This window comes from Marmota marmota, unplaced genomic scaffold (genome assembly GCF_001458135.2).
Source record: "Marmota marmota marmota unplaced genomic scaffold, marMar, whole genome shotgun sequence".
In the NCBI taxonomy this organism is placed as follows: domain Eukaryota; kingdom Metazoa; phylum Chordata; class Mammalia; order Rodentia; family Sciuridae; genus Marmota; species Marmota marmota.
This window is the reverse complement of record NW_026000102.1, coordinates 2,271,619-2,298,641: the sequence shown is the minus strand read 5'-3', so window position 1 is coordinate 2,298,641 and position 27,023 is coordinate 2,271,619. Positions and strand designations below refer to the sequence as shown.

The following is a 27,023-nucleotide window of genomic DNA, read 5'->3' as shown; positions in this document are numbered from 1 at the left end:
CTTTTTTTTTTTTTTTTTTTTTAAAGAGAGAGTGAGAGAGATAGAGGTAGAGAGAGAGAGAATTTTTTAATATTTATTTTTCTTTTTAGTATTTGGCGGACACAACATCTTTGTTTGTATGTGGTGCTGAGGATCGAACCCGGGCCGCACGCATGCCAGGCGAGCGCGCTACCGCTTGAGCCACATCCCAGCCCCCTCTAACTTGGTCTTAACACTTTCTCAATATGTGTTTTTTTTTTTTTAATTGTTGATGGACCTTTATTTTATTTATTTATATGCTGAGAATGGAACCCTGTACCTCACACATGCCAGGTAAGTGCAGTACCTCTGAGTCACAGCCCCAGCCCCTCAATACTGTTTTGAAGGTCCATTCCTGGGCAATAGGCAAGAAGAAGAAAAGGCATCCAGAACACAAAGGAAGAAGCAAAAACATGTCAATGTATAGAAAATCTGAAGGAATCTACTTTAAAAAAAATGTTAGAACTAATAAACAAGTTTCAGGGTACAAGATCAATACAAAATCAATTGTAGTAAGGCATGGTAGCCATTCCTATAATCCCATAAATTTGGGAGGCTGAAGCAGGAGGATCAAAAGTTCAAGGCCAGGTTAGGGGTGGTGGCCCATGCCTGTAATCCTGCAGATCGGCAGATCCGGAGGCTGACATAAAGCCAGCTTCAGCAAAAATGAGGCACTAAGCAACTCAGTGAGACCCTGTCTCTAAATAAAATACAAAATAGGGCTGGGTATGTGGCTGAGTGGTCAACTGACCTGAGCTCAATCCCTGGTACCTTCCACCCCCCCCCCCAAAAAAAAAAACAAAAAAAAAACCAGGCCAGCCTCAGCAACTTAGTGAGACGAGACCCTGTCTCAAGATAAAAATAAGTACGGGGATGTACCCTGCGTCCAATCCCTGGTACCATGGTCAAGGGCACAGGAATGAATCTTTATGATTGTTATGGTTTGGATCTTCAGTGCCCCAAAGGCTCCTGTGTAGAAGATGTGGTCCCCAGCTGATGGTACTATTGGGAGGTAGGGAACCTTCAGGAGGTGGGACTTGGTAGAAAGAGTTAGGTCAGTGTGGGCATGCCCTCGAAAGGGACATTGGGAAGCTGGCCCCTTCCTCTCTCTCCTCTTGTCCCCATGGTCCTAAGGTGAGCAGCTTCCCCTGCCACACATCACCACAATGCACTGTCTTGCCACAGATCCAAAGTCATAGGCCCACTGCTGCCTCCACAGACCAGGGCACCTCCACCTTGGCTGCTTAGGCCAAGAGCCCAGGCTCTCCTGACGGCCCCTCCACATGCTCCACCTACAGAGCCATGTAAATACATCTGGGGCACTACCACAGCCCCTCTCACTGGAGCCAGGTCCCTGTTGTCCTTGATTTCCCACCTGGCACCGATGATCTATTCTCCACACAGCGGCCAGAGGTATGTTTTCTATATTTGAAGTCAGTTTCTGTTACTCCTTTGCTCAAAGCCTTTCAAAGACATCTTACTCCAAAATGTCTCACCATATTCCAAGTGAATGCCAAATACCATGCTGGTCCACAAGACTCAACACACTAAGCCCTCCAGATGCCTCTTTGCCTCCTTCTGCCCCTCTACCACTCACTCTGCTCCAGTTGTGCAGGCCTGCTGGCCACACTGCAGGCAAAAGTCTCCTGCACCTCAGGACCTTTGCACTTGCTGTTTGCCTCACTGAATGCTCTTTTCCCAGTTCATCCAAGTTGGTCTGACTTGTATCCTTGTTTTACAGATAAGCAACACGAAGCTCAGAAAGCCTGCCTCAGCAACTCAGGTGGCTGAGGCAGGAACATCCCAAGTTCAATGTCAGTCTCAGCAACTTAGGGAGGCCCTAAAAAAACCTAGCAAGACTCTGTCTCAAAATAAAAAGGGCTGGGAAGGTAGCTCAGTGGGAGAGCACCCTGGGTTCAATCCCCAGTACCAAAAAAGAAAGAAAGAAAAAAAGAAGAAGAAAATTCAAAATGGAACCTGGAGAGACAACCTGGGAGAAGCACCCCCCCGCCATGGCTCTCACCTGAGTGCCTGAGGTACTGGCTGGGGGGGGATGGGGGGCTGGATCTATGAAGGAGGACAGGGCAGGGCCAGGCATCCAGGGGGCCCTCCCATCCCACGCCCAATGCCAGCTTTGCCCTGGTAATGGAACTAGTCAAATGACTGGGCAGAGAAAAATGACAAATATGCAGAAGCTTAGAAAAGGGAAGGGGCCCTGCTCCGGGGGTGAGTGGGGTGGGGGGCAGACAGTGGGGTCATTGGTCTGTTTGTGAGCCAGGATGAATTCACACAGCAGCGTAGGGGCTGGCACTCACGCCTGGCCAGAACAGCTCGCAGCAGGAGCCTGTGGTCAGGAGAAAGTCTGCTGAGAATCCCTCTGGCTATTTAAGGCTCCATGCTGAAGTGTTTCCAGGGTCTTTTCGTGAACGTGTCAGGCAGCTTGATGTGCTTCCTGAACTGAGAATGTGTCCCTATGGGCCAGGGAGGGTTAGAGTTGGGTCAGTGAGAGGGGATGGAATAGCAGGAAGGAGGAGCATGAAGCCAGACAATGGTGCTGGGGCACGTGTGCAGCCAAGGGGTCCCACAGCCTGGCCCAGGCAAACCAGTGCAGCCCCCATGCTTTCCCAGGACCTTCTGGTGAGCTCAGTGCACATTTGCCCCGAACCTGCACACTGCGAAACAGAGTGGCCCAGGCCATGTGGAAACATGGCCTTATCTTCAGTCCTGCCCCCACCTCCAAAGCATCCCCCAGACCTGTCTATGGCAGACTCCCTGCAGCTGTCCTCCCCAGGAGGCTCTGTCCCCCATGAGGGCAGGGATCTTCTGACTATGTGCTTTCTGCCTTCATTCATCACAGCACCTTGGTACAGGAAGGACAAGCTGATTTGCTGTCCCATTCCCTAGTCTTGGGGATCCTGCAAAGCCCAGCTTTGAGTCAGGTGCACAAGGTTGGCCAGAGAGGAAAAGAACACCCCTGAAGGTAAACACTACTTCAAACACTGATGAGGTACAAGGCCTTGCTTGGCTCCCAAGGGCTGCAAATGCCAAGACCCCACAGACCAGGCAGGGCAAGGCCCCACACAGATGTCACTGGAGAAAAGGGGGGACTCACAGGAATATCATTAGCCTGGTGATGCCCATATTACCAGATTCAGAGCCAGGGGCTCCTCCAAGACCAACTGCTTGAGAACCAAAAGGACTCTGGGGACAGGGTGCCTCTGCTTGCCCTCCCAAAGAACTCTGGAATCGTATCACCCCTTGGTAGCCGAAGTTTCTCAGGTCAATTCCAGTGTCAGATATTCCTGCAATGGGCCTTGCACCTGCCTAGTTAGGGTACAACTTAGAGACCCAAAAAGCTCAGAAATAAACCCTGAAACCCCAGACACTCCACATTTCTGTGGCTGATGGAGGAAGCCCCTTTGCAAGCCACCATTAGCCAAGGGAGCTAACCTCAGCTAAGTGTTTCCAAATTATCCAGGAACGCACCTGCCAAGTCCAGGGCCCATCCTGGGCACACTAAGCAGACCACACTATTGTGAAGAAACCTCCACAGGCGGCCAGTTGGCCAGGGCAATTGCCACCCTGGGTGCTTCAGGCCCTTCTCTGACCACGTGAGTTTGGGTTGCAGCACCTCCTCCTGCGTGAGCTCATTATCTTGCTTGAATGCCAACCAACATCTGCTACCTGCTAGCCAACACGGCAACTGCTCAGCTACCAGCTCTGGGGAAATACTGCCTAGAAAAACAGGTCCTCCAAAGGAAGGAGCTTCTGGGAGGGATAAGACTGGGGTGCCACCCTGGACTTGCCTCCTCCCAGGTGAGCTGACACCCATAGGGTGCCATGTACTGTTTTGGGGAGCCCAGGGCTATGAGCCAAGTGTTCTACACATCTCAACTCTGGTGTCCCAAGTTCCCAAGGGACAGCTTTTACCCAGAAGCAGCATGACACTTCAGTTGCTATGGCAACAGTGGCCACTGATTCACCAAGGTCTCAGCAGCCAGAGCAGCGCTAGGCTCAGTGGCGCCTGCTGGCTCCAGGACGACAACCACCATCACGAGCACATGAAGCCGCAGGAGACGGGGCTGTAGAGGGCAGTGCTGCCACATGCAGGCAGAGATGCCCTGCTGGCTCCAGCAGAAGCCTTGGGCCTCCTGGGCTGGACAACAAGGCTCAGGAGGCAGCACCCAGGGTCCAATGGGAGGCACCAGCTGGGACCTGGCTTGGGCCTTGCCCTGCCTATCTGAGCATCCCATGGAAGCCCCTGAACATCCAGTCTCAGTTCACTCATCTGCAAAACGTGATGAAGGGCATCTACCCCACCCATCCATCTGGCCACGGAATAGCATCTAGCCTACAGCATTACGAACAACATCTGGGAGGTCATGTTGGGGCTCTGCTCTGCCTGCTACTGTTCTAATTCCAGATGTGACTCCCAAGCCCCTCCCTTGTTCTCAAACTCCCATCCCACCGATACTCACACTCACACCTTTGTGGCTGGTACTCCCAAGTGAGGTCCTCATTCTCTTCATCTGAATTTTTGTTTCCTCAAAACATAAGCTCTCCTAGACCACACAAACTAACTATGCCCAAAGGGACAGAACATGGGAGGAAGGGTTGCCCATCCCTCCAGGAGTCAGGGACAACCAGGTCATAACCTACAGTCTTGCTGGGTCCTCAAGTTTTAGATTCTAGGCATCAAAGTCACCTTGGGGGTTTGCTTTGTGTTGAGATGAGGTGTCATCATGTTGCCCAGACTGGCTTCCAATTCCCTGAACTCGAGTAGTCCTCCTGTCTCAGCCTCCTGAGCCACCACACCTGGCTCACTTAAAATGCAGACTCCCAGGCTCCCTGGCAGGCACTCTGATTCAGATGGGCTGGGATAGGGGGAGCGACTGGGATTCTGAATTCTTCACAAATACGGTTGGTGACTCAGGTGCAGTGGTCTATGAACCACACTGAAAACTTGAAGCTTCAGGCTGCCCTTGACCTCCACTCCACCCTGAGCTGCCGCCATTCTCAGCCAACAGTTCTAAGGTCTCTGAGGCTTCAGGGTTTATTTCTGAGCTTTGTGGGTCTCTAGGTTGTGCCTTCACTAGGCAAGTATCTTCTCAGAGACATCAGTTCTCACTGCTTCTGCCCAGGCTCTGCCAAAGGACCTCTGGAAAAGGGCTCCACTGGCAAGTGACCTGCTGACCCTCTCCTTCTCTCAGAGCTCTACTCTGCCCCTCCTCACACGGACCCTGGTGTAGCACCCTCCCCATGCGCAGCCTACTTTCCCTGGGACACCCTTGTTTGACTCCTCTCCCATACCCACAATCCTATGTGCTTCCACCTGAGCCATGGCCCACTCCCTCCTGGATGCCCATGGGCACCTCCCATTCAGAACTTAGACCCACTCCCCTGCTTCCTATCATGTCAGCTGCTTAGCCCTAAATGTCCCACCATCTCTGGAATGTGTCCATATCACCTGGACATCCCTGTAACCTAACTGCTGCCCTGGGGACTTGCCCCAATGCCCACTCTGGACCATGAACCAATGGGCCATTCTTCCTCTTGAGGTGGGTGGTGACTCCATGAGGCTTTGGAATAAGCCCAAGCAGAGGCATCTGCCTTCCCACCCACTCTCGGTCCCCCCAGCAACCACACACCAGACTCTTAGGGGATGTGGAAACACCCTAACACTTGCACATGTCTGGGCCGGCTGCAGGGGCTCTGCTGGCCGGCAGTCCCTTCCCTCCCCCTAGGTTGTCTGCAGGTGCCTCTCCCTGCGTCCTTCAGGAGCAGTGCAGACAGCACCTTCCCTGGGTTGCTTCCCCTCCGTCAGAACCAGTCACACTGTATCTCACCTGAAGCTCTTCCACATGTTCACATGTCTGCATGTCCTGGTGGACCAGCAGCGAGAGGACAGGGCTGTCCTGAGACTACACAGAGCTCGCAGTAACCAGGGACTAAGGTGAGAAGAACTGTTCAACTGCTGGGCTGGGCAGCCCCTCAGGGCCCCCTAAGAGGCCCCTCTGCGAGAGAGATGCGAGAGTCCTGGGGGGGCGCAGGCCCACTGGGCTCCTTCTCAGTTCTCAACAACAGAACCTTCACGCTGGGTGACAAAGGTCAGAGCAGCCCTCTGTGAGCCAGAACCAGAATGTGATGAAGCAGCTGGGCCTGTGCCTCCCACATTCCTTGCCTTTTCTTGAGATTGGTTTTCTGTTTTTCAATGACACAGGTCATACCCCAAGTCCCGGTTGATTTCGGTTTGATTCAATGTACACATGACTTCTGGCTCCGCTGTTATTGGGTTATAGGTAATTCTCATGTAAGTCTTGATTAAAGTTAAAAGAAGATGAGTTTCCCATCCCAGAGCCAGGAATTCTCTCTGGACCTGACTCTAATTTCAGTGCCAAGTTCCCTGTTGCCTGGGGCCTCTGGGAGAAGCCTTGAAGCCATGAATGGGCAGAAAGGAGACCAGAAACCCCAGCAGAGGGCTGTGTGGTGCAGAGAAGCCCAGCTGGTTGCCCAGGGAGGAGCCACCAGAGCAACTAGGCCTCCTCAAGGAGGCGGGGCCAAAAGCCGGACAAGAGCTGAATGTGATCATGAACACAGCACAGACCCCAGCCCCACGGGACTCCTGACACAGTGTGATCACAGCTCCACAAAAGGAAAGTGAGGGTCTGGCTCTAGGAGCCAGAGGGGAGGCACCCGATGACCCTGGACTTGGGAAAGGCTTCATGAAGGACTAGAAAGAACAGAGGCTGGAAGAGAGTGGGGTGGACTCCAGAGAACTTTCCACACTGGCTGGAAAGTAGTAAAGATCTTGGCACCACCCCCACCCGAAGGGCGCTGCAAGGGTTCAACGGGTAGGAACAGAGCCAAACAAGGGGGAGCCACTTCCTTGGAGCGCTGGTCCCTGACTGTTTGCTGTGATCGCAGTTATTTTAACAAGGTTCCCAGTGTAACCCTGAGACCGAAGGACCTATTTTAGGCTCTCTGGCAGCATAACTTGAACCAGCAGCCCCAGCCTCTGCAGGGAAAAAGCCAGCAGGAATTACCTGGACGTCTCCTGGCGAAAGTATGACCATGGAGATGCCACAGAAGCCGAGGGAGCCATGTGCCAGCACAGCTCCCAAGGGCAAGGAAAGGGGCAGAGGCACATCAGGTTATTTCCCTGGGAGGCCCCCAGGCAGAGAAAGGACTATGCTACTCCTGGTCTACCTTAAAACATGACAGGAGGATTACCCACAGTATTGGTGAATGCTGGGTATGCCCAGACCCCACACTAGGCTGCCTTTGTGGCCTTGAGCTATGTAACCTTTCAGCCGGTTTTCTCATCTTGCAAGTGGGGCCCTGGCAGCACCTACAGCACAGGCTATAGTGAGAAGTATTTGGGATACATCTCCTATGCTGTTTGGCAAGGAACCTGCCACATCAGACAAGTTTAATGAATGTTTTCCATTGTTTTGATTAATGGCAGAATGGAACCAAAGATCCAACAGGAAGGTACTGGTCAATAGATTTTGGCATAGCCATTTGGCTGTATATTATGCAACCCCTAAAACATTTTCTTGGAAGTTGTTTAGGAGCACAGTAAAGTTACCATAAGTAATACATGGATGCTGAAATGAGTATTTAGCCAGGTGTGATGGTACATGCCTGTAATCCCGTGATGTAGGAGGCTCAGGCAGGAAGAGCAGTTTTAGGCCAGCCTTAGCAATTTAGCAAGGCCCCGAGCAACTTAGTGAGAACCTGTCTCAAAACTTTAAAAAAGGCTTAGTGGTTAAGTGCCCCTGCATTCAATTTCCTGTATCAAAAAAAAAAAAGAGCATCGAAGGCTGGGTTGTGGCTCAGCAGTAGAGTGCACACCTAGCACAGTGAGGCCCTAGGTTTAATCCTCAGCACCACATAAAAATAAATAAATAAAGGTATTGTGTCCAACTACAACTAAAAAATAAATATTAAAAAAGAGTATTTAGCTGGGGATGTGGCTCAAGTGGTAGCGTGCTCGCCTGGCATGCGTGTGGCCCGGGCTCGATCCTCAGCACCACATACAAACAAAGATGTTGTGTCCACCGAAAAATAAATAAATAAATATTTTTTTAAAAAAGAGTATTTAAATATAAACTATACATCCCAACTTTATGACGTGCATATTTTTAAAAGTCTGCCAGCAAACTGAAGGAATGATGAATAGTGGTTATAGCTGAGCATAGGATTCAATTCTTTCAACTTTTCTGCTGTTTCTACTTCTCCCCAGTTTTCTGCAATGACCACGCATATATGATAACCAGGAGAAAGGATCAATATGCATTCCAGTGGAGGCGGCCCTGTGATGAGAAAGGAAAGCTCAGCACTACCTGTCTGCTTTGCAAAGCTGCAGCCCTTCCCCACAGCTGCCCACAGCTGCCCTTCGCAGCAAGGCGACCTTCTTGGAGAGGTATTGATTTCCTTTGATTTAAAACATGAGTCCTCTTGGCTGTCAGGTCTGCTCGACCAACTTCAGAGACAGGAGACGGCACTCACAGAATTTTCTGCCTTTCTGGTAGACCTCTGGTTCCCATCCTGCTGTGTTCAAGAACCAAGGGCCTGCCAGGTGCAGTGGTGCACACCTGTAATCCCAGCACCTCGGGAGGCTGAGGCAGGAGGTTTGCAAGTTCAAAACCAGCCTCAGCAAGTTAGTGAGGCCCTAAGCAACTTAGCAAGACCCTGTCTCAAAATAAAAAATAAAGAGGCTGGGCTGGGGATGTGGCTCAAGTGGTAGCGCGCTCGCCTGGCATGCATGCGGCCTGGGTTCGATCCTCAGCACCACATACAAACAAAGATGTTGTGTCCACTGAAAACTAAAAAATAAACATTAAAATTAAAAAAAAAAAATCTAAAAAAAAAAAAATTAAAAATAAATAAATAAATAAAGAGGCTGAGATGTGGCTCAGTAATTAAGAGCCCCTGGGTTTGATCTCTGGTACAAAAAAAAAAACAGAACCAAGGTTCTAAGGGACCCACCCAGGCCTAGGCCCAAGCTCAAGGAGCTCAGTGTCCAATCAACAGAGGGACCAGGAGACAGCATGGGAGTAGAGGAGCCAAGGTGTATGTGACAGGCCTGATCCAGGCTGTGGAGGTAAGTGTTTATAACTGGGCTTCTGGATGCCAGGGCAAACACGGAGGCAGAAAGGGGTGAACACACAGGCCTGAGTCAAGAGTCAAAGCCATTCACTATGGCCATTTATGTTTTGAGTGAGGGGGTGGGCTCAGGGTGAACTGGGGTCTTGCTCATTATGCTAAGAGGACCAGAGTCCCTTAAGGCAGCAGGGAGCCACTGAAAGATTTTAAGTGGGAGAGAAACCTACTGATGTCCCTTTGAACCTCTAAAAGTCACTCTGGCCATGTAGAGGGTAGCACAGGGGGAAAGACAAGCCAAGATACCAGTGAGGAGCTCTTTGCAGCAACTGAGAGGAGAATGAAGACCAGAACAAGGGTCCAAATAAGAGGGAGAGAATGAGCTGGGCACAGTTGCGCACCCCTATAATCCCAGAGGCTTGGGAGGCTGAGGCAGGAGGATCACGAGCCAGCTTCAGCAAAAGTGAGGCACTAAGCAGCTCAGTGAGAACTCTCTCTAAATAAAATACAACATGGGACTGGGGATGTGGCTCAGTAGTCAAGTGCCTGGAGTTCAATCCCTGGTACTCCCTTACCACCACCAAAAAAAGAGGGAGAGGACAAAGCAGATTTGGGAATAATAAGGTAGGAGAGTCCAAAGGACTTGGTACCTATGGGGTTGCTGGGAAAGAGTCCAGGCTGAGCCCTGGTCTCTGGGTGTCTGTTAGGAAAACAGGTGGAAGAACAGATTCTCGGTGGGGAGAGGGTGAGAGTTAGATCTGCTGAGTGTGAGGAGACTGTGCCAAGCCGTAGGTTGACAGCCACACAGGAAGGTCTAGGTCAGGAAAGGGGTCTGCATTGAGGGAATATGTTTGGAAGGTACTGACCTGAGCTGTCTGTTGAAGGCACAGGGACATATGTGATCACCCAGGGAAACTGTGTGAGGCAGAGAAAATAGGACAGAGGGCAGAAGCTGGAGGACAGCACAGAGGGAGAAGAGAGCAATGGGCAGAGAAAGGAAAAAAGGGGGTCATGGAGGAAAGGGAGAGGCAGAGGCCAGGAGCTTAGGACCTGGAGATTGACCATTCAGTACTGGGAGGCCACTGGGCCCTCTACTAGAACCACCTGGTCAGGCCTTAAGGTATAGGCCTATGTCCCAGGGTCTCTAGCAGCCGTCCATCTTCAGCAAACGTGGCTGGACTGCGATGGGATGCTCAGGTACTAGATCCCTCCAGCCCTGGAAGGTAGGTAAGTGTGGCCTAAAGGTTGTGTCTGGACCCACAGAGACAATGCTGAGTGCTGTCCTGTGGGCGCCGAGAGGAAACCTAGGAGAGGCTCAGGGAGCCCGAGATCTCATCTAAGTCTAGGGTGGAGCAGCTTGCCATCTGCTGAGAGACAGCACCACCTAGTGGGCAGGAGGAGCTCAAGCCAGGCTTCTCACCTCAAGGCTCCAAGCCTTTGGGGCTCTGCCCATTGTGTCCCTAGTCCTACCCAGTGTCCTGGTGGCACCAATTCAGGCTTTGGCCACAGGGCAGGGCCTGAGCCTCTGAAAGCAGGATACTCTGCTATCAGTTGAGATCGGCTCTGCCAATGGAGAAAGTGGCAGGTTAGAATTTTAGCAGAGATCAATTTGGCCCCGTAGTATGGGCACAAATGCAGACTTCTGGCTTAGACCTGCACAGTACGAGAGATGAGACTGAGACTCTGTTGTTGTGTATTTGTGGTGTCTTTAGGCACACATACAAAATAACAGGTTTGTGAAACTTCTTCTGGCACAGCTACCCCTCCCTTTAATTCAGCCATGTAATTCTCTGGGACTCCTGCAGCAGCATGTGCTTCAGGCCTCCACAGCCAGGTCAGAGGGGACCTTCCTTCCCAGGAGGGAAGGGGCAGGCTTCAGGGTACCCCAGCAGCAGAGAATCATGTCATCCACCCTCTTCTCAGTGATTCTTTCTGAGTGTTCCTTGGCTCAAGGTTTGGCTCCTAGAGCCCCTTGCTCCAGAAAGGGAAGTGTATTTGGATGCCACACACCCAGCAGGGCCCAGATTCCAGTGCTGGCATAGCTGACCACCCAACAGTCTAGTAAATCCTGGCTGCTCAGCAGTTTGGGGGCCCAGGCAACAGCGAGGTGAGGTCAACACAACCTTCTTACACAACTCAGCGGAACTCCTTTTACTCTCAACTCTTGGTTCAGTTATATGAGATAAAGAATTCTATTAAAAATATTTTTGGTAAATATTTATTTTTTAGTTATAGGTGGATGTAATATCTTTATTTTATTTTTATGGTGCTGAGGATCAAACCCAGTGCCTCACACATGCAAGGCAAGCATTCTACCTCTGAGCCACAACCTCAACCCTATTGAAAATATGTTTTAAAAGATATTAAAATATTTAAAAAAATTTTTTTAAATATTTATTCTCAAGTTTTAGTGGACACAATATCTTTATTTTATATTTATGTGGTTCTGAGGATCAAACCCAGGGCATCGTGTATGCTAGGCGAGCACTTTACCACTGAGCCACAACCCCAGACCCCTAAAAAATATATATATATATATATATATTTAAAAAAAATTTTTTTAGTTGTAGATGAACACAATGCTTTATTTTGTTTATTTATTTTATGTGGTGCTGAAGATTGAACCCAGGGCCTCACACATTATAGGCAAGTGCTCTACCACTGAGCTACAATCCCAGCCCCCCTTAAAAATATATTTTAAAAAATATTTAAAAAATATTTTTAAGGCCTGGAGGTATGATTTAGTGGTAAAGCATTTGTCTAGCATGCATGAAGTCCTGAGTTTGACCCCCAACACCAGGGAAAAAAATGATGAGCACATGGCACATGCCTATAATCCCAGTGACTCAAGAGGGTAAGGCAAGAGGATTACAAATTCAAGGTCAGACTCAGCAACTCAGCGAGGCCCTCAGCAACTTGTCTCAAAATAAAAAATAAAAAGGATTGATGATGTAGCTCACTGGTTAAGTACCCCCTGGATTCAATCCCTAGCACAAAAATTTAAAAAAAGATTTTTTTTTAAATATATTTTTAAGGCCAGGGGCTATGGTTTAGTGGTAAAAGTCCACAGCTAGCACATATAAGGTCCTGGGCTTGATCCCCAGCATCAGAAGAAAAAAAAAATTCTGTGAATGTCAGCACATGCCTGTAAACCCAACAACCCAAGAGTCTGAGGTAAGAGGATTATAAATTTAAGGCCAGTCTCAGCAACTTAACTAGATTCTGTCTCAAAAATAAAAAAGGACTGAGCGAGGTGTAGTGGCACCAGCAACTAAGGAGGCTGAGGCAGGAGGATTGCAAGTTTGAGGCCAGACTCTTCAACTTAGCAAGACCCTCAGCAACTTAGTGAGACAGTCTCAAAATAAAAAAATAAAAAGACTGAGCTGCCTGTGGTGGTATATGTTTGTAATTCCAACAACTAGGAAAGTTGAAACATGAGGGTCACAAGGTTAAGGTCAGCTTGGGTGACTCAGAGACACTAAGCAACTTCATGAGACCCTGTCTCAAAATAAAAAAATAAAAAGGGCTGGTGATATGGCTCAGTGGTAAAACATCCCTGGATTCAATCCCTGGTACCAAACAAAACAAAACAAATAAAAAAACAAAACAAAAAACCCCAGTGCCAAAAAAAAAATTTTTTTAACTACCTCTTATTGCAAAAAGTACGTATGAACAATGGCAAAAATTAGTTTTACAAAACTAAGCCTGGTGCTGTGGTGCATGCTTGTAATCCCATTTACTTGGGAGGCTGAGTGAGGAGGACAGCAAGTTCCAGGCCAGCCTGGGCAACTCCATAGTACAGCTGTATTAGCAAGCATGCGAGGCCCTCACTTGATCTCCAGCACCACACACAAAATAACAGCCCAGGGAGCTTAAGTGGTGGGGACTCTGTGGTTCTGTCATTATAGTCCCACAACTTACCTTGATTTTCTATTAAGAGCATTCCTGTAGGGCTGGGGTGTGGCTCAGTCGTAAAGCACTTCCCTAGTGTGCCCAAGGTTCTGGGTTCCATCCCCAGCACCACAAAAGGAAAAAAAAAAAAAAAAAGCTTTCCACTAAAGATGCCCTTACCACTCCACCACTCTCACTCAAGCTCTGGTTGACTCAGTGACCCAGGATCAAGTGGGGAGGAAGGTGAGTCCACAGGGACTACAAAGCCTGAGGTTTTCAGGTAGAGCTGGCTCAGAGGCCAGCAGAGACTCCCACACTGGAAACCTAAACCAGCCCTGGAGGAAGGAGGTCTTTCCCATGAGACCCTGGGAGGGCGGAGCACCTGGCACACAGGCTGGGCTGTGGCAGTGGTTAGGGCACAGCTCTCTGGGACAGGCACGCCCAGGCAGGTTATACATGGTAAGTGGTGTCTAGGGAACTACTGGAACCATTGGAGTGCTCAGAAGGTTTCTGCTGAGTTGAGTCCACATTCTGGGTCACACCCAGTGTCAGTGCTTTAGAACGTGCTCCCATGCCAGGGCAGAGCCCAAGACATTCAGGAGAACCAGGGCGGCAGCCCTGGGTGCCAGATCAGCTGTATCCCCAGCAGCCTCACCACACAGCCAACAGCGTCAGCACTCTGCTCCTGGGAGCCTGCTCACGTCTGGACATGCCACAGGCTGGAAGACTTCATGACCAATAATCCCATGAAGCATGAACAGAATACCAGGAAAGGACTAATTGGAGATGCTGGTCAGAATACTGGGGTACAGTACAGAATACCGGGGATGTGGCTCAGTGGTACAGCACTTGCTCACATGTGTGAGGCACTGGCAAAGTACTGCCCCCTCCCCCCCCAAAAAAAGAATACTGGACTACAGTGTTAGGACAAGCCTTCCAAGAGAGGCAGTACTTGATAAGTGGCCATGGGATGCAGAGCTGCCCAGCAGCCTCACTGGTTACAGGAGCGAGGACAGATAGTAAATGGCTGCTCTAGTTGGGCTGTGAGTTTGCACCCCAGTAACTGGCTATATGACCAAGAGCAATGACATTGCTGCTAAGCCTAGTTTCCTTGCCTGTTAACTGGAAGTAAAACAAATAGCAGCAACACCATAAACACTGTTATTCATGATCATGAGAATTGTCTGGGCATCCCTTCTGGCTAGAGCCAGGATCACACCAGTCACAGCATGGCCTATGCCCACGGTTAAGGAAATGCAAGCAGACCCCCTGCAGTTACAAGGGCTCCCATACACTTCCATTCCTTGCATCCTCCAGGCCTAAAAAGGAACCCCACCGTTTGCCTTATTGGGTGCTCAGCTCCTACTGGGGGAAGAAGATGGGACCAGGTAGGAGGATCCATCTGTGGAAGAGAAGGGGCTGTGGCCCCGTTTGTCCCAAGTCCATCTTTCTAAAGAACCACTGCTCGATGCCCTGGGAAGGACTTGGCTGGCCCCCGGCCCCTGACTCACCCTGGTCGATAGAGTGCTGTGGCAGCTGGCTGAGCTGGCTGCTGACCACTCCCGCGTAGGTGCGCAGGAACTCCTCCTCGCTGGCTGTCAGCTGCAGGGTGAGAGCACAGCAGTGAGGGCAGCAAGCACCTGCTCCCTGAAAGGCCCCTCCCGGGCCGCCTGATCCCAGTGGAGGCTCCTCCTTGGCTCCCTGGGCCTCCAGTACTGAGATCTGACCTCTCTAGTCCAAAGCAGCCCAACCCCTCCCACCCTGAATACTTAGTCCCTGAGGCCCACAGGCTTGGGTATTTGGGTTGAATCTGACTGTAGCATCTGGTCTGACATAGGCCAGTGGGAAGGCGTAGGCCCTGCCTAGAGAGTTGATGGATGGCCAATGGGCAATTCTGAATCCCTCCTTCTTCCCAAAAACTTCCTTGCACCTGCAGGTGTGCTGTCCCCTCAGTGCCCAGCTGCCGTTTGCATGCCCCTGGGACAGAAGCCTCACAGGAATCAGCAGGGAAGAAAAATAGAAGGTCAGGGCCTTGAGGCCCTTGTCCACCCGGCTCAAGCACACACAGAGTGGGAGGCTGCCCCAGTGGCACTCTCAGAACTGGACATGCTGGGCTCTGTGCCTGGGAGGCCTATACTAGCCACAGAGCTGAATTACAGGCCCAGCTGCCTCCTCCTCAGACCACAGTGACCCAGGAGGGGGATCAGTCCCCTGCTTCAAGGCAGCCAGTTCCCTCCCTGGGAAGCCTGGTGCTCGCCCCCGCAGGCACTCACGTTTGATCCCATCTTCCTCAGCATGAGCAGCACTCGAACCTTCTGCTGAATGTACATCTCCTCCGGACTCTTCCCGGGTGCTCCTTCACGGTTCATCCCCCTGGCCCAGCTCTTGGGACTCCTGTGGGGTCAGGTAGACATTGAAGGGTCAGGGGTCAGGGTGAGACATGCTGATATAGTCACCTGTGGGTGACCCACACCTTTCCCAAGTAGCCCCTTCCCATAGGGTCTGGTTTCTTAGAGCACAGTGGAGGTGGAGAGCTTCCCAGCTTCTCCCTCACCCACTGGCTCCAGGCAGCCCGTGAGCAGTTTATTCCAGGAGGGTGTTGCAGGGGTCCTGGCCACTTCCACGGCCAGGGAGAGAGCTGACAGTTTTACCTTCTAGCTCCCACACAACCTGCAGCAAGGTGCCTACAACAAGTTGCAGGGGACATGGTACAAGAAGCCAAAGTGTCCCAGGCTTTTAAAGCAAGCAATTTGTACAAGGTGCAAAGTTACGTCAATGAAAGTGGCTGGTTGGGGCCTGTGGCTTGAGAAACCATGAGATAAACCTCCACTCCAGCATGGAGTGGGAGGTTGCCCCAGTGCCCAGTCCCCAAACACAGAGACCGCTCCCTGTGCAAAAGCTCCTGCTGAGTTCAAGAGGTCAGCTCCCGAGAGGCTGGCTCAGGCATGTGGGACACAGGCACCCAGTGGGGTCGGCTGTCACCACCCTCACACACCCACCCCACCTGTTGAAAGGTGGTTCCTGCAGGCAATTGTGAAGGCCAGCAGCTGTGTCCAGGTATCTCAGGAACCTGACCTGCAGCAAGGCCCCAGAAGAGAAGCCCAGAGCTTCCTCCCTCCAGGAGGAGGAGGAGAGGAAGCAGGCGTGGAGGGGCTTGAGTTACATACTTGTAACTCCTGGATGAGTCAGAAATAACGCGGCAGCTGGTGGGGGTGGAGTCTTGTCAGCCCTGCTGCCAAGGAGCTGCTCTAGGAGAATGGGGGAACTGGGCTGGAGGGACAAGGACACTCCTCACACTATCCACCCTCAGGGGCCCGATAGCCCTGGCTGGACCAGCAGGCTCTCCCAGGCAGGCGGCAATCTGTGCCAAAGGTATACTTAGGAGCAGCTTCCTGTAGGTACTTGTCAACTGCTCACTCCCCCCAAATAGGACCTTCACCCTAAAAGCCCGCAGAATAGGCTAAAAACCTGGCCAGTTGGGGCTAATGTCATAGCTGAACTCTTGATGCAGCACAGCTCCTTCCAGAACCTTCCTTTCTATCCCTGAAGCCTCAGAGTTGAGGCTTTCTTCCTCTGCTGTCTGCTGCCTTCCAACTCTTCCTGGGCTCAGAAAGGGTCCAAGTAACAACTGAGAACTGAGAAAAGGAATGGTGCACCTCAAGAACCCTCAAATCCAGGGTGCATGCCAGTCTGTACAGCCAAGCGGGAAGCTCACCTTTGAGCTACCCCTCCTCCTGTGAACCCATCCTCACTTCCTCCACTTCACCTCCTGTGCAGCACTACTACCTGGGGTGGACTCCACACGGCTTCTTGGAGCGAGCCCTACCCTGGGCCTCAAGCATGGATAGTGTGGCTTCCATTTCCCTGCCACCCCCCGACTGCTGCTTCCCTCTGGGTTGTGGCTCTGGTCTCTTCATGACCTCCCCCATTTCCTTTCTTGCCCTTCTACCAACACAGTATCTGCAAGGATCTTCTCAGAAGACCAGAAGAGATAACTTCACTCCCTACCGAAACCTACCCTGAGGATACACGTAACAGGCCTGGCATGGTCAGCCCTAGCCTGCTCCAGCTTACCTCTCCCATCCTCCTGGGCCAGTCTTTGTACAGGGTGTCCCCTTGGCCTGGAACTGGCTTCTGATCACCCTTCATTGCAGTTTAGAAATGTCTTTCCAGGGAAGCATCTGACGGCAAAATGCAAGCCGGCTCTGTCCCCCTTCCCCAGTTCCTCCCAGATATGTAGCCCTGTCTGTCCTGATTTTCTCAAAGAGTCCTGCTGGCATTCCTGCTTACTATCTCTCCTTTGCCCTGTGGAAGGCCAGGGCTGTGTCTACTTCATTCAAATGTCCTCAGCTGGCAGGCACTTAATAAATGCTGCCTGGTTGAATGAATGGAATAAGGAGACAGCCTGTGGTGTCTAAGCTTCCCACTCCCTATGACATCCACATTGATTTAGGGCCAAATATCATTGTGTTAAGAGTGCCTAAGGTGGCTGTGAGTGGTGGCCAACACCTATAATCCCAGTGGCTCAAAGGCTGAGGCAGGAGCATTGATTGCAAGTTCAAAGCCAGCCTCAGCAATTTAGCAAGGCCCTAAGTAACTTAGAAAGACCCTGTCTCAAAATAAAACATAAAAAGGGCTGGAGATGTGGCTTAGTGGTTAAATGTACCACGTTCAATCCCCAGGACTAACCCCTGCAAAAAAAAACAAAAAACAAAACAAAAAAAAACAACTAAGTACTAAGCCAGTCTTCATAAACAATGTAGCTCTTCTAAAGACACATTTCCAAAGGACTCTGTGTTTCCTGAGCTATGGTGTTCTACAGAGGGCATCTGAAATGCTCCACAAAGCCTTCAAACTGGGAGGCAGAACTCCTAGGAGTGAAAACCTTCCAATTCTGTCCTGTGCTCAAAGGCTAGGTTTTAGTTTATTCTCCTTTGTAAAAAGACATGATGCAAGGGACCAGCCACTGGGTGTCGCCATATACGAGCGCACCAGGGATGCAGCTCCTCCTGGATACCCAGCAGGCTCCCAGGTTCTGTGGACCTCCTTCCATAGCCAAAGCAGGAAGCTTTCACCCCTGCTGAAGCTGACTTTATTTCAAACCCACTTTCACAAACCACACTCTAGCAGCTGAGTGAGGCAGAAGAATCGAAAGTTCGAGGCCAGCTCAGCAACTTAGCAAGACCCTGTATCAAAATAAGGAGGAAAAAGTGCTGGGGATATAGCTCAGTGGTAGAGCAAACTTGGGTTGGGTCTTTTGGTACCCCAGTACCAAAAATAAAATTAAAAATTAATAAAAAGGGCTGAGGATATAACTCAGTGGTAGAGCACCCTTGCATTCAATCACCAGTACTACAAAAGAAAGAAAGAAAGAAAGAAAGAAAGAAAGAAAGAAAGAAAGAAAGAAAGAAAGAAAGAAAGAAAGAAGAAAGAAAGGAAAAAGAAAGAAAGAAAGAAAGGAAAAGAAAACATACACACACACATACAAATAAAAACAAAAACCCATCCCAGTCCTGGGTCCCAAGAGAAGATCTATCATTCAGTAAGGCCTAGCCAGAAATGGCTGGTTTGTGCTGCCACAACCTCAGGATCCCAAGAGTTCTGGAGCTCAGCGGGTGCTTACTGGAGGAACATCTGTTCTGCGTTATACGATCATTTTACTGGGGGCCCATATTAGAGACCTTTGCTCTGACAATCCTACCCTCCACCACTGTATAGATTGGTGTCATCCTGTCCTTTTTGCTGTTGTAGACTCACTGACCCCAGGGACGTCTCACACTGATTGCCCATCCAGGGGCCAGAGGTGCCATCGGGGTGTGCATGGGTCTGTGCAGCCAGGTTATTCCTACTTCCACATGCTTCCCTGGCGTTGGTGTTTATTTAAAAAATTTTTTGCAGTTCTGGGGATTGAAGACATGCTAGGCAAATGTTCTACCTCTGATCTACATCTGAGCCTTCCCCCTTTTAAAAAATTTTATTTTGAGACAGGGTCTCACTAAGTTGCTGAGGCTGGCCTTGAACTTGTGATCCTCCTGCCTCAGACTACCAAATAGCTGGGTTTAGAGGTGTGCTCTAAGACTATGCCACACCCGGCTCAAGACAGTTTCTTAAACTGACTCTTCTTACTTTGGGAAAACTCCCGAACTGTCATTTCTACAAACTCTGGTCATCTAGTGTTTTTCAAGCTCTGCTTTGAGCTGATTCTGCCCTGCCACCTGACAGGGTAGAAAGCCCAGGGCTGGATCTGGGGCAGAATGTGACCCAGCTCACATGTTCCCGCCCTTTGTGCTCTAGTTCAAGTGCTCTAGAACCATCATGACTGGTTGCTATGATTCTGCCTAATCTGCAGTAGGTGTTGACGTGAGAAAATTAATAATTGAAGAGAATATGCCATAATTAACTCAAACAACACAGACTTGGCAGCCACTGGAGAGCTCACCACAGCATATTGTAATGCATTTGGGGTTGTTGCCTATCCAAGTAAGCATGCTATTAAATGTTCATCACAATTCTGACAAGTACTGGAGTAAGTTCACTTGAGAATTCTTATTTTCCCTGTAGAGATCAAGAACTAGTCTCCATTAAAATGTACTTAGATTACATAAGCTCAAACTGCACCTAATTTAAACATACTGTTTATCTGGTCCTCAGACCTAAGAACAAAAAGTAATGATGTTTCTCAGTTATGGTCTCAGTTATCCCTATAAACATTCTGTTACCTAAAATGGGGCAGCACTTCCCTTCCAAATTCTAAGAAAATTTCTTAGGATTGCATGCATGCACAGTGTTGGCCATACAAGTCAGAGATGAACAGATAAAAGGAAAACAGAAAGAAGCAACAGGCAGCTGTCAATTATGCAAATGAATGGGGAAAGGCAGAGACCTGTGGTTACCTATTGTGGATCACAAACTACACTTTATACCAGAAGTGGGTGCCACTCCGAGAACTCACATCTGATGGGGCAAATACAATCACACAGCATGTACATTCACCCCACACCCAGAGAACACACATGCACACACACCACTAGGGTGGTTCTGAGCCACTTCTCTTTTGAAGGAATTTTGTTGGTTGTCAGGAAAAGACAGTAGGAAGTGGCTCCCAACCACAGCATGGGATTCATACAAACAGCTCTGTGGGGCTCCTGGCCTGACGGGCCACACAGCAATCTCTGGGAGACACGGGAGGACATGATGCCACACTCCTGACCTGCCTGTGCATACACCTATTACTGGCCACCATGTGATCTTCAGCTTTTAAGCTCTTGATCTTACTTTAGAAGAATTGAGAGGTATAGCAGGAGGCACCCAGAGAACAAGACAAGAATGTTAGGTGCAGCAGCTGGGAGGCTGGGAGGCTGGGAGGCTCCAGCCGCCATGGGGTTCTAGCTGGGAAATGCAACCAATTCTAATAAGGAGCCTGGAAAGCTAGCCTCCCTTTGACAGGCACAAGTTCCTGAATGCAAACAGAGCCACCTGCGCTCATTTTTATTTATAAACCTGAAATTAATGCTGTTTGAACACCCACAGTTATGTAAATTAGAATATTCATTTATACCCAGGGGGTCCTGGATCTGCTAGGAAAATTTCAAGTAAACTCAGCCTGCACCAGACCACTGGGTGGGTCCTTTAGGTACACAAGGCCCCTCTGACCTCTGGGTTGCAGCATTTCTTTCGTTTTGTTTGTTTTAAAACACATCATGATAGTTCTTAAATGCTTGCATTTAGAAATGTACACACATTTTCACAAAGTTTGTAGAAAAATACAATGTCATATAATTGAGTGATTCAAAGAGTTTATATAAAATATTAATTCAGAGTCTGCACAGGCTTGGCCTGAAAGAAATCAGCAGCACCACGACATTCACTCTAACAGCCACACATAGGCTGGGGTAGAGCTCAGTGGTAGAGCACACGCTCAGTACCACAGCACCCAAAATGAAAAAGGAGCCCCACAGCTGAAGAAATGAGCATTGTGAAGACAAGGGGAAAGATGAGCAGTCAAGGTAACCAGAGGGTCAGCCCCTGCTGACCAAGGCCACCCAGCCCCACCCAATACCACCTGGGGCCACAATGCTGAGCCCTCTCCTTTAGGTCCTTACCTGCTTCTGGAAATTCACTTCAGGCAAACAGGTGCTCAAGTGTTAGGGAAGGCTGTGGCTGGGGAGAAACAAGAAGGTGCCGCCCTGTGGAAAGGGAACATGGGTCAGGGAGGAGCCAGGAGGGCCAGTGCTGCTGCTGCAGAAGCGGACACATGCCCCGTGCGGAGGGAACAGGACCGCTGGCGGGAAGCTCATGGCCACAGGCTCGCCACAGTCCAGAAATACCTGTGTGTCAGGCAAGCCCATGAAACCTGCTCCAACACCTCGAGACAGGGTGCTGACTGCGGCTGGGCAGGCCTGTCACTTCCGGCCAAAGCAGGTCAGCCAGCTCCACACCACACACCTCCTCCCTGAGTTAGTCACCGACTCTAGAGTCATCAAGGACCAGAATGAATCACGGTGACAGCTGATGGGCAAGTCCTGCACAAGATGACATCCCACCCACCAGACAGTACCCGTGGCAAGGCCCAGGTCCCTGTGCTCTACCTCCCGTGTGCTCAGCGAACATCCACAGCCACCTATGCAAACCTCAGCTAGCAGTCACGGGAAGCACAGCTGAGGCTGTGTACGAGGCCAACCCGGCCCCGCATCTGCCTGCCCCAACCCAACTCTTCCAGGGTGGGACAGCACTGCCTTCTCCTGCCTCTCACACCCCTCACCACTCAGGTTCACCTCCCAGCTAATCTGGCACAAGCGCGGCCACCGAGGGACAGGACCAGAGAGCCTTGGCCCCTGCTCCAAGGCATACAGGCCTGGTGAGCCTCTGCCATCCCCAGAGCACCTGGCTTGGAGGTGGCCCCCAGCACTCAATGCTGCCATGAGAGGTTTGAGGACAATTCTGAGAAATGATGCAGGACCAAGGAGAACCTAGAACACCCCCTCGGTCTTCAGTGGCTCAGCGAACATCCACAGCCACCTATACGAACCTCAGCTAGCACAGTCGCATGTCACACGCACACAGGAAACGCAGTGGAGGCTGCTCAGACACCTGGGGGGCCAAGGAAGAAGCAGTTCTAGAGAAAGTGGTATTTCAAAAGCCTCGCCTAAAGTCAGGGTCGCTCCAAGCCTCTGAGTCTGTTGTGTGTGTCCCTCCAATGAGTGGATGTCTCTGGGATAAAGATCCATCTCCCATGCTGCCACCCCCATCAGACTAACTCTACGGGAATAGGCCATTTATAGCAATTAATTACTCTTTTATTCCTCCAGATATCAAAGCACCAAAATACCAAGGAACCCTGGGGAACTTTCCACTCAGTCCCCACTCTCCTTCAAAAAGAGATGAAAAGAGAGCCTTCTCCCTCTCGAAGGGCTGTAACTCCTCAGCTACCATAATAGTCATGAATCCCTCATCTGCAGGGCTCAGGCCCTTCCAAGGAGTAAAGAACTTGGCATTCACAACTTTATGAGAAGGGGCCCAAAGGACAGAACTGTGCAGGGGTCCGCATCCAGATGTTCTATTTGTCATATAATATAATATATAATTGGGTCATTGTTCCCAGTTTACAGAGAAGGAAACTGAGGCTTGAGGTGCTGGGGGCTCCAGAGCAGAGGAGATAGTAATGTGCTCTAGGGGCTGGGTCCTGTTTCAGGCCTGCTGTTGCTGACCAGCTAAGCAACCAAGTCCAGGCACCAATCACCTGGGCACATCACCATTTGTAAAAAAAAGAGATATTGGATTTGGACCACAGTCTTCCTGGGAGACAGGCAATGAGGGCTGGCTTCGTGGGCGTGAAGCTTGGGTAGTGGAATGGGGCCCCATACTTGGTTCACTGCTGTATTGTTACCACCTTAAAATTCTTATTTATTTTTGAGGAAGGAGCCCTACACCGGGCCCCGCAAATTATATAGCTGGACCAGAATGAAAAAGGAGGTCAAGATGCCTCCCAAACTGCCAAAGGCTCCCCAACCTTAAGTAGATGCTACCTGGACTCAAGAGAATTTACCAAACCACTGTAGGTACACACAGCCCTGTGCCAGGCTCCAGAGTAGAGATACAAAAGCGGGGCTATGCCATGCAGCCTGCCTGTCAGAGATGACTACATGGCTAAGGAAACCATATTACACATGCAGAGATAATAGTACAAATAAGACACAATAATCTCAGCTACTAAGAAGGCTGAGACAGAAGGATTGCAAGTTCAAGGTCAATCTAAGCAACTTAGGCCCTGGCTCAAAATTAAAAATAAAAAGGGCTGGGGAATAAAAAGTAGCTCAGTGGTAAAGTGCCCCTGTGTTCAATCCCTAGTACCACCCCCCCACACACACACTCAAAAGCCAGGTGCCATGGTGCACACCTGTAATTCCAGATGTTCGGAAGGCTGAGGCAAGAGGATCATGAGTTCAAAGCCAGCCTCTGCAAAAAAAAAAAAAAAAAAGAAAGAAAGAAAGAACTAGAGTGAGGCACTAAGCAACTCAGTGAGACCCTGTCTTTAAATAAAATACAAAATAGGGCTAGGGCTGGGGATTTGACTCGGGAGTTGAGTGCCCCTGAGTTCAATCCCTGGTACCACCCCCCCCCAAAAAAAAAACACAATAATGAATCAAAATGATGTCATGTTAAGGCAAACTATCCCAGGGTACCAACCACACATCATAGACTGTACCCAGTATAGGAAGTGGCAGAGCAAGGGGGTGACAAGCTCTGTGAGAACAGTGGGAGGGACTAGCCGCCAGGGCTCTAGGGAGAACTCTCTGGAGCTGGGTCCTGAAGGCTGACCAGGAGTTTGCTGGTAAGGAAAAGAGGATGACACCGGGCACAGATATGCAATGGGCAATTACTGAGCACCTAATGTATGACAGGCACCAAAAAGACTCAGGTAGATCCACTTGTAAGACAGATGCCAGTCAAGTCATCCAGGACAATGCACCCCAGACTCTGTGACAAATGACATGGTGGGAAGTGCAAGGTGCCCTGGGGCATGTTGCTGGAAACCTGACCTGTTGGACTGCAGCTATGACTGTGGGGAAAGGCCTTGCACACACAGGTTGCCCAGGTCCATGGTGAGAGCCCAAACGACAAGCTGGAGAGCCAGGACTACGAAGCCCACACGGGCTCAGAAGCAGAATGATGCCGTTGACTTGTCCTTGAAGGAAAGTGAGCAGCTGCAAAGGGTCCTGGAGCCTGGATCTCAGGGTATCAATCAACCATATTTGGGAAATGCCAGACTTCCTGGGCAGTACTGGGATGGGGGGACGGTTTGGGAAGAGGAGCCACATGAGTCAAGGGGGCACTGGTGAGGGGACTTCCCAGCAGGAGGACACCTTCTATAAGACACTAGGACAGTGAGGACACAGAGTGGCCTGAGCTGTAGCGCAGGATGCACAGAAGGCCAGGTGATGTGCCGAGCTTCTCCAGTGACATCAGGCCCTCATCAAGAGGTGACTGAGCAGAGTGGTCTGGGGGGTTCCGTGTGATCCTGAGTGTAAGTGAAGGAGAGGGCGGGGCGAAGGGACCTCAGTGAGAGCTCTGCCAGAGGTGAGAGGGACAGGCTTGCAAGAGGTGGGCAGCTGAAGGCACTGTGTTCTGCTATACACCACCACCCGCCTTCGTGGGGCCACTGCTCCCAGACTGTGTCCCCAGTGCAGTGTTCATTAAGCCAGTGATTGCTAATGAGCTTCCACCCGCCAGCCTCAACAGCCAGTACTGCTTAGGTGGCCAGGGCAGTGGTGCTTTGAACCCAACCTCCTCTGGCTAGACATCCTTCTCTTCCCAGACTTCCAGTTCTCGGGGCCCCTCCCTTCTTGGTATCCTCCCAAAACTCAGCACCTACCCAGCACTTGCTGGGAACCTCTCTCTGTATCCCTAAGGGGCAGGGCAGGGGCACAGTTTTACCTATCCTTGTGCCTGCCTGGCAACTCTCTTGCATGGTCATGCACTCACAGTTCATGGGGACTAGCCAGAGCCTTGTCTGTAATGGCTCTCAGCATCCTAGGCTGAGTAGATGCTCCATCTCAGTTTTGCCTCCTCCAGGTTGGGTCAGCTGACAGTGACAGAGGGGCTTCTCAAGGTTACTACCTCATAACCTCAAACAAAAGAAAGAGAGAGGGAAGGCTGAAGATGTTGATGGGAGGAGACATATCAGAAAGGAAGAGAAGGGCAAGGGGCAGAGGAAAGGAGGGCAGGAAGAGGCATAGACAATGCCCAGACAGAAGAGGGAGGGCCAGCAACAGGCCTGAGCTGACCCAACAGCAAAGTGCTCATAGCTGGGCCTAGGGCCTGCAGATCTAAATACTCCCTGCCACTTTATTTTTCTCTCCTCTTAAACACACACACACACACACACATACACACACTCTGTACTGGAGGGGGGCCACCTAAGATAAGAATGTGCTCTAAGAATTGCTCCAGGCAAATTTATCAACCCAGAAATGGGAAGGCAGAGATCAGCCTATCCAGGATCCAAGGGGTGCCCACTCACAGGCTTCTCCCAGGGCGAGGGTGGTGGCCCTGGGCAAGGGGACATGAGGAGGAAGAAGGCAACACAGCAGAGCCCACTAGGGGGAGAACGACAGGTCCTACTCACTGCTGCTCATCTGCCACCAGTCTGCAGTCCTCACTTCCAGTCATCCTTCAGAAATTAAAATAGAGATGGGCTGCCCAAAGCTCCTCTCCGTAGGAACATCTAGAACTGGTGTGTGAGCCACGCTAACTCCCAAATATTTCCTTCCATCTATAGTTGATGGAATCTGCAGTGCAGACCACCAGAAGCCCAACTGTAGCATCCTTCCAGTTGCATCAATCAAAATTTCAGGTGGGCTGGGGCTGGTGGTAAAGTGCTGGCCTAGCATGCAGGAGGCCTTAGGCTTGATTTCCAGCACCAAAAAAAGAAAACCACAAAACAGTGCATAAACCACCAGACATGCAGGGAGGAACCCTACACACCGAGGAGCGAAAGTGCTTTCATGCCAGGCTAGTTTGGGGCTCCACAAATGACCACCAGCCAACAGGGAGGGGCCCTGCGGCAGGCTGTTTTTTGCATATGAGACACCATCCTGGCCTGATGCCAACTGCATAGGCTTTGGGAATTGTGTTCATCCATTTCATCGATTTACTGAGTACCTACCATATACTTTCTAGAACACAGAAGTGGAAAAAAACTAGTCAAAACTAGTTCTACATACAGCCTAGTGAAAGGGGGAAAACAGACAATAAAACAAATATAAGCAATGAGCAAGTAATAGTCAAAGAAGGCGGCAACTGGAGCTGCCACACAGACTGAGCTGGTGGGGCTGTCAGGGCGGGTGAAAGGTGGGGAGGGAGCCCTGTGGTGGGGGCCTATGGGGTGGCTGGAGAGAAGCAGCCAAAGCAGGAGAGGAAACAGAGAGCTGATCATCGGGGCCATGGAGGCCTTTGTGAGAACCTGACGTTGGCCTATGTGAACAGGGCAGCTGCTGGGAGCCTGGAACAGCCTCCCAGGTCTGACCTGGTCTGACCTGGCTGGGGAGGCCACCCTGACTGCTGAAACAGAGAGGCCACAGGGACAGGAATGCAGGCAAAGCTGTCAGGATCTCGGATGAGGAGCAGTGGTAGAGGAAGCACAGCATCCAGGCTGGGGCACGTGGTGCAGGCAGACCACAGGCTTCAACATACTGTGGGGGTGGGAGGTTGGGCGTGCAGAGAATCTCCAGTTTGCTGAAGGTCGCCATTCTGACCAACCAAGAGGAGGGAGACACAAGTAGCGTGGGCCTCGTGAGAGGATGAGGAGCTGGGTTAGATGTCTTAGAACCTCTCCCACCTCTTAGCCTTCCTTTCCCCATCTCTGTGTGTGGGAGATAATGGCACCTGCCTCAAGGAAGGTTGCAGAAAGTAAATAACATAAAAAGTACTTGGCACAGTGCCTGGTACCCAGCAAGTGCTCAATAAATACCAGTTACTATTATTAATGTTAAGAAGACAACAGGATGGGG

General features: G+C 50.5%; 1 protein-coding gene across 5 annotated transcripts in view; it reads right to left on the bottom strand.

Annotated features, from left to right (window-relative positions):
* Nucleotides 1–21,206, bottom strand: part of Clstn1 (calsyntenin 1) — a 115,011-nt gene extending 93,805 nt beyond the window's left edge. For 3 of the 5 annotated variants that reach the window (XM_048783644.1, XM_048783643.1, XM_048783646.1), the window contains exons 1-2: nucleotides 15,288–15,408; nucleotides 14,526–14,616 (exon numbers count right to left, since the gene is read on the bottom strand). In XM_048783644.1, the coding sequence (XP_048639601.1) occupies nucleotides 14,526–14,616; nucleotides 15,288–15,383 (187 nt within the window). In that variant the 5' untranslated portion in view covers nucleotides 15,384–15,408. Of the gene's footprint in view, nucleotides 1–14,525; nucleotides 14,617–15,287; nucleotides 15,409–15,665; nucleotides 15,795–21,116 lie in introns of those variants that run through there. The other 2 variants (XM_048783645.1, XM_048783647.1) reach the window with 2 other exon arrangements.
* Between the last annotated feature and the right edge of the window lie 5,817 nt (nucleotides 21,207–27,023).